Genomic DNA, 7,236 nt, shown 5'->3' on the forward strand with positions numbered 1-7,236 from the left:
TTCTTACTACATCAGGCTTCTGATTAGAGAAGCACATTCTCATCTGAAGGAAGAAGACCTTGCTTTGCTGAAGGTAAGGACACATGAAGTGAGAGCTGTTGCTACTTCAGTGGCCTTCAAACAGAACCGTTCTCTGCAGAGTGTTATGGATGCAACCTATTGGAGAAGCAAGTCAGTGTTCGCATCATTCTATCTCAAAGATGTCCAGTCTCTTTACGAGAACTGCTACACCCTGGGACCATTCGTAGCAGAGAGTGCAGTAGTAGGTGAGGGCTCAGCCACTACATTCCCATAATCCCATAACCTTTTTAATCTTTCTCTTGAATACTTTTTATTGTTGTTTTTTGGGTTGTACGGAAGGCTAAGAAGCCTTCCGCATCCTGGTTGATTTGGCAGGTGGTCAAATTCTTTCTTGAGAAGCGCCTAGGTTAGAGGTTGTGTAGAGGTCCTTTAGTATGGGTTGCAGCCCTTTATACTTCAGCACCTAGGAGTCGTTCAGCATCCTAAGAGGACCGCTAGGCTCAGTAAGGAAGACGTACTTAAAAAAGGCAGAGTAATAGTTCAAGTCGACTTCCTTACCAGGTACTTATTTATTTTATGTTTGTTATTTTGAATAACTGATAAAATGAAATACGGGATACTTAGCTTCTTTGTTAACATGTATGCTGGTCTCCACCCACCACCCTGGGTGTGAATCAGCTACATGATCATCGGGTAAGATTAATATTGAAAAATGTTATTTTCATTAGTAAAATAAATTTTTGAATATACTTACCCGATGATCATGAATTTAAGAACCCGCCCTTCCTCCCCATAGAGAACCAGTGGACCGAGGAGAAAATTGAGTTCTTGTTGACAAGAAGTACTTGAGTACCTACTCACAGATGGCGCTGTTGTGTACACCCCCACCTGGATAGCGATCGCTGGCGTATCCCGACCGTAGATTTCTGTCGGGCAACGGAGTTGACAGCTACATGATCATCGGGTAAGTATATTCAAAAATTTATTTTACTAATGAAAATAACATTTTTCACCGTCTTTAGTTAGAGTTCTCTTGCTCACTGTCTTGGGTTAGAGTTGCCTTGTTTGAGGGTACACTGGGCACAATATTCCATCTTATTTCTCTTCCTCTTGTTTTGTTGGAAATTTTAGTTTATATAGGAGATGTTTATTTTATTATTGTTACTGTTCTTAAGATATATTATTTTTCCTTGTTTTCTTTTCTCACTTTGCTATTTTTCCGGTTGGAGCCCCTGGGTTTATGGCAGATTTTGTTTTCCAACTAGAGTTGTAACTTATCAAATCAAGTGATAATAATAATACTGCTACTTGGTTCGAACCAGGCAACCCATTAACATACGTAAGACTCAGCATTACAACACAGATTTTCTTATCAGTGGCCTTTATTGCACAGCTGTGGATTTGCTTTTAATCATACCACTGGTGCGCAAGGTGTAAGGAATCTGAAGTCTTGCTACCTACAAGGTCTTAGTTTAGGAAGCCTGGGATTAATTTTCCAGCCAGTTGTAATGGGAACATCCTCCCACCTAAGGGTGAAGGCTTTTATTTGAGCTGGAACAATGGATGAATTTTGAATTAGTTTGTATTTTCCCCTACAATATAAACATGAATCCTTTACTTATACTCTTCTGCCATCACCAACCCCCTAGAAAGTCCCAGTTACAATCAAGGTGGCTACTCAGCAAGCAAGGCAAACCCTTCCCCCGACAGGTAACCAATGGCCAACTAAGTACACTTCGTTATGAAATTTTAACTACTGTATTCCAGCTTCGCTTTTGTCGTTTCCCTTTATAAAGTACTTGGGCTTGTATAGTTAGGAAAGTGTGAATTTATTCCAAATTGTTATATTCTAAGCACAGAAGCTATCTTTTTTATGAAAGTCAATAGTCTCTAAAACAAACAGCAATGATTACTCATTGGGTACAGTGTTATTGAAAAGGATTTCTATCCTAGATATGGTGCTGAAATAGAGAAAATATGCAGCTGAATACCTACGTGGCCCTGGATTGACACTAGGTGTAGGAGTGGTGATTTGGAATCGATACTCTGTTGTGAGGCTGAGTAATCCAAATGCATTAGAAATTGTATCATAGAAAGTCTGTGACAAAGGCATTAGTGTAATGGATATGCCAGAAACTTCCAAAGGCAGCTTCGTAGTGTGGATAAGTACAGCAACTTGCAGTATACTAAAAGAACTGGTCATCCTCCACTGTTAGGCAACCATGGAGATTTCTAGGCGCTGTGGGTTGGAGATAAGGATCATCATTGACCCTGAAGGAGAAGCCGATTCTATTTCAGCTTCAGTTATCTTAGTGAGGGAAAGACTGCCAAGATTTTGGAGAGCCCTGGAAACCACCAGAAGAAACCTGTGGGCTGTGTATGCAATTCTGGATGACTAGAGGATTCTGGTTTCTGTACGTCTTCCCCAAAATTGTCATTAGTGATCATTCTGTAGCTTTTTTATTTTCTATTTAGGAATACAGCAGAGAGGTTTGTTTCTATGCCAATACAAACCTTCTGTAGGTCTTCCCCATGATTGTCAACTGTGTTCATTCTTTAGCTTTTCTATTTAGATATACAGTAGAGAGTTTGTTCCTGTATGGATACAAAACTTTTGTCCTTTTATTAAGAGAAGATCTTTAGCAGAGCCAGAACAACCATTGGATCGTTAACAAAGTGAATGAGCAGGAGCCACCCCCAGCTCAACTGTATCACATCTGTGGTCTTCTGGTGAAATGCAAACAGGCCTACTGTTACTGCCTTCCCTTACTGTTGGATCTTTTGTTACTTTCATTTAAGATAGTGTTCGATTGTTTCTACGCATATATAAGCCTTTTGTCCTCTGAAGTAGAGATGTTTTGAGCCTTTAAATTGTTAGTAATGACAGATGGCTTGATGGATCTTTTCATACTTTAGATTGTGATGAGCGTAGTTTTTTCTTATTACGAGCTCTCTGGCTTTTAAACGGAAGCGCACCGAAAGGTAAGCATGTGGTGAAGTTGATTTTGTTCCTATGAGAATAAAAATATTTAAAGCCCCCTTGTCTTGTATACCTTTTTGATTGGGTAACTAAAAGCAACTTTTCTCCTTGGAATGTTGTTCCTACTTTTCCAATCAGAAAGACAATAACTCATCATGCTTAGTGGTAGTTTCTCTGCCAAGGGAGGTAGTCACCTAATTTGGACCGAGTGCTGCCCATACCTGCGTGACCAATAATAACAATTAATAATCTGGTTGGCACACCTTGCAGTGACACCGTTCTTCAGATTGTGATCCCTTTCTTGTGCAGTGTCAGTGAGTTCCAAGAGTAGTGGTTTGTTTTGCAGTCAATGAAGCTCTCGTATCTTCTTCCTCCAAGGGAACGCAGTCATTGTCAATCTCCCAGTCCAGAATTCCTCTGTCAGCAACGAAGAATTTCTGGCAAGGGGACGTAGCGGAAGTTTGCTCTCCATTCCTCCTTTGTCAACCCCTTTGCCCTCCTCTCCGGTCGACACTTCTTCCTTCAGAAGATGACGAAGAAGATAGTCACATTGAATTACCTTTCACTTAAACTTACTTGGGATTTTAAGGGATTGCATCAATTCCACCTCATAAATGTAGATCTGGGGTTGCTGAATCCTATAATAGGGATCTAGCTAAAATTAGTATATGGTGCAAGTCATGGGGCATGAAGTTAAACGTTAACAAAACTCAGAGTAATTAGATCAAGAACAGTGGCTCCTCAACATCCAGGTCTCTATGTTGATAATGTTTCTTTAATTCTATACGACTCCTTTAAAATTTGAGGTGTGATTCGTGATTGCAAATTTACTTTTGAGAAAAACATTGTCTTCTTCAATTGCACAAAAATCCTCTTACAGTATTTAGAAAGTCTTTAAGATTTTCGGTGATCAATCTATTCAGTAAAAAATTTTAATTCTTTCATTATACCTTGAATCAGTTATTGATTTCCTGTCAAATCTTCAGCTGCTGAATCTCATTTGGTTGGACAAAAACTGTCTTATTATGTTTCTTATTCCCAATATAGATATAAATCCCTGGCACTGTTGTTCAGTAAGTTCGTTATGCATGGATGTTGCATAAGATTTTTCATAATTCTGACCCTCCTTTGCATTCAGATCTTCTGTCTGTACATTGTACTAGTTATTAAGTTAATTCTGCCTCCTTCATCATAAGTTTTATTCCAGCTCTGACCAGATTGTAGAATAATCTTTCTAATCAGGCAGTTGGAACATTAGAAGTTAAAACTTGTAGCAAATGTTTTCATGTTGAACAGGTTGTCTTAAGTCATATGACAGTTCTATCTTAACAATGTTACTGATCTCAAAATATTTTATATTCATTAGTCATTACTTCTCAAATATAGTTTATTTCCTTATTTACTTTCCTTACTGGACTATTTCTCTTTGTTGTAGTCCTTGGGCTAATAGTAATCTGCTTTTCCAATTAGGGTTGTAGCTTAGCAAGTAATAATAACAATACATGATTAGTAGTCAGTAAGGTATTACAAAGTAAGCTCGTTACCTTCTTGAGCCCATTCCCACTATGTGCTTTTGATACAGAGAGGCCTGAAGTGCCAAAGGGCCTGAGCACTCTCAAGGCATGAATGAAGCACAAAGACTTTATCTCTGGCTCCGTGTGCCTTCTGACAACGTAGGCACCCGAGGTCAGTGCAGTTCTTTGCCATATTGAGGAGGAACTCGTGAGTTTTGGATTACGTGTCTATGAACTTTGAGTTGAAGATAGTGTTTGAAAGGTCGAGACCACATTCACCAGTCGGTACTTTTAGGATTTTGGCCACAACTCTGAATTTCCTTCCTTGGATCCCCAACCTCCCACACAGGACAAGAGTAATTCCTCGCTGTATTGCGGTTCACCTATTGCTCCCTCAACACATTGTGCATTTATAAATATATGTAAATCTGTATCGCGGACTCCATATATCGGGTTTTTAAGGCCAGATAAGTTTTAAAATTTTGATATTTTCATGTTTCTCTTTCAAATAGTAATTCTTGCACTTCTTAAGTTTTAGATATACGAAGATGATAAAAGAAATATGAAAATTTATTAAGATAATGAAAATAAAAGTATAATGTAGCTTTCTAAATCTGCCTTACAGTTTTTTTACTTTTGGGGGTTGGGGGTTGCCTTGGATTGTAACACCTTCATAAGTCTCGAGGAAAGCTACAATGACTGGCCTTTCTTCTTTTTCTTGTTCTCCACTTGAGGGGAGGAAGCAGCCGTAACCATTACACGCTAGTCTGCAGACTGATGTTTCTTAGTTACACAACCAAATGTCTTCATGATAGACTATGTTCTTCCAAGAAGCTTCTCATCTATCTTCCTTACAAGGGGGAGGATGGGTTCCTCAAGTTATACTTCTCTCAGCTCACAGACCAAAGATCAAAAGTATGACAGGCAGATATTTCTCCCCTTACCTCCCGCTAACTACTGATCCTATCTTGTTAACAATTCAGTGATTATTATTCTTACTGTTATTGTTATTATTATTATGGTTGTTCTAGTTTCTCTAAAAACATTCACCTAGCAAAGGGAATTGTGTTCGTATAGCTATGAAAAATACAAGTTACTGTACTTTAAAAATTTTTGATTTTACATCGAGGTTATGCATCATCGCTAAAGGTGAACTATTCTTGAAGGCAAGATGTTCAGGTGTGTTACTGCATTAACAGCTGTTAGTACCAATTGCCATTCACATTAGTTTTGTACATTTCCACATTATTATAATCAGAGTCAAATACTTTGTAAAATGAAGGGATGTGTTTGATAGCATATTTAGATATTTGTCATAATTTTGGATGAAAGAAACCCTTGATTGGTCATAAGTTTCTGTTCGACTATGCACTTTTCATTTCAAGTTGAATGTAAGTGAAAGTCTTCAGGTCATACAGTGGATTAGACTAAACAAATGGTTAGTTTTCTTAGTGGCCTTTGGTAACTTGACAATAATAACTTATTTGTAAAAACAATGGTGTGCTTTTTGTTTTGTTAAATACAGTATCCAAATTCTTATTAAGAGTTTATAGCTCATGTCAAAATTGTATATTAAAGAGTATCAACTTCTGAGTACAGTTTGTGAAATTTTCCCTTTCTTTTTATAGATACTGAAGATGGCTTCAAGATGCCAACACTGTAAAAGGATTTGTTTAACGGTGGCATTCTATGAAGAGCACCAAAAAGTCCATGAACTAAAGAAATTAGAAAATTTAAAGCTTCCCGGGAATGCCACTATTAATGCAGTTGTGGGTAACGTGGCCGGCTTCTCTGGCAATACAGATATGGAGTTATTGGAAGTTGGAGCTGCTTCAAGTGCAAATGAATCTCCCATGGAAATAGTCCATTTGGAATTAATGGAGGATGGAAAATCTGACCAAAATACAAGAACTAAGGAGGCTTATCCTCAAGAAATGGAAAATGACCCTCTACCTGTTGAAAATGTCACTGTAGAAGTTGGAAATGACCCAATAGAAGTTGAAAATGACATTGAAGAAGTTGAAGAGGACCCCCTGGCAGTTGAACCTAGAGCAATAGAAGACAGTGTTCTAAAAGTAAAACAAGGTGGGCCTAGCAACTCTGTGATATCAAACTCATGTGTTGTTTCTCCTATTGCTGCTGCAGTTGCAATGAAGGAGGATGCATCAGAAGTGCAAATTATCGATGTTGTTGATGCATCAGAAGTGCGAATTATTCATGTTGCTGATCGCTCTAGAACACACGATGGTAATGGCAGCAAAGATTTCACGTGCACTCATTGCGCAAATGTTTTTCCCTCACATCCTTTGTATTTGGATCATCTGTTTACACATTTTAAACTGCGAGATTGTCCACAGTGTAAGGAAAGTTTTGGTAACCTTGGTGAATTTGAGATTCACATGATTGAACACAAAATCTCCCCCAAAACATACATCCCACAACATAACAGATGCGTAAAATGTAATGCTCCTTTCACCAAACATAAAATCTGCGTTCTGCATCTTGCAAGTGCTCATGTTAAATATTGTGCATTAATATGTTACAACTGCAAAACAACTTTTACAAATATTGTTAACTATCAGTATCATGTACTGAAGCATATTGGACGTTCCATGCATATTTGCTATGAATTTTGTGGTATGGTGTTTGATAATAAATCGGCATTAGATAAACACATCTCTTTTCATAAGAACTGCGACAGTTCAAAAGAGAATACCTTAT

At 38.0% G+C, this 7,236-nt stretch overlaps 1 protein-coding gene across 3 annotated transcripts in view; it reads left to right on the forward strand.

Moving 5' to 3' along the window:
- LOC137658814 (zinc finger protein 431-like) overlaps window positions 1-7,236 on the forward strand; it is a 52,805-nt gene that overhangs the window by 44,935 nt on the left and 634 nt on the right. For all 3 annotated transcript variants that reach the window (XM_068393876.1, XM_068393874.1, XM_068393875.1), the window contains one exon: window positions 6,144-7,236. This exon is cut by the window's right edge and continues 634 nt beyond it. In XM_068393876.1, coding sequence (XP_068249977.1) covers window positions 6,153-7,236 — 1,084 coding nt within the window. In that variant the 5' untranslated portion in view covers window positions 6,144-6,152. The remainder of the gene's footprint in view (window positions 1-6,143) is intronic.

Source organism: Palaemon carinicauda, chromosome 19 (genome assembly GCF_036898095.1).
Source record: "Palaemon carinicauda isolate YSFRI2023 chromosome 19, ASM3689809v2, whole genome shotgun sequence".
NCBI lineage: Eukaryota > Metazoa > Arthropoda > Malacostraca > Decapoda > Palaemonidae > Palaemon > Palaemon carinicauda.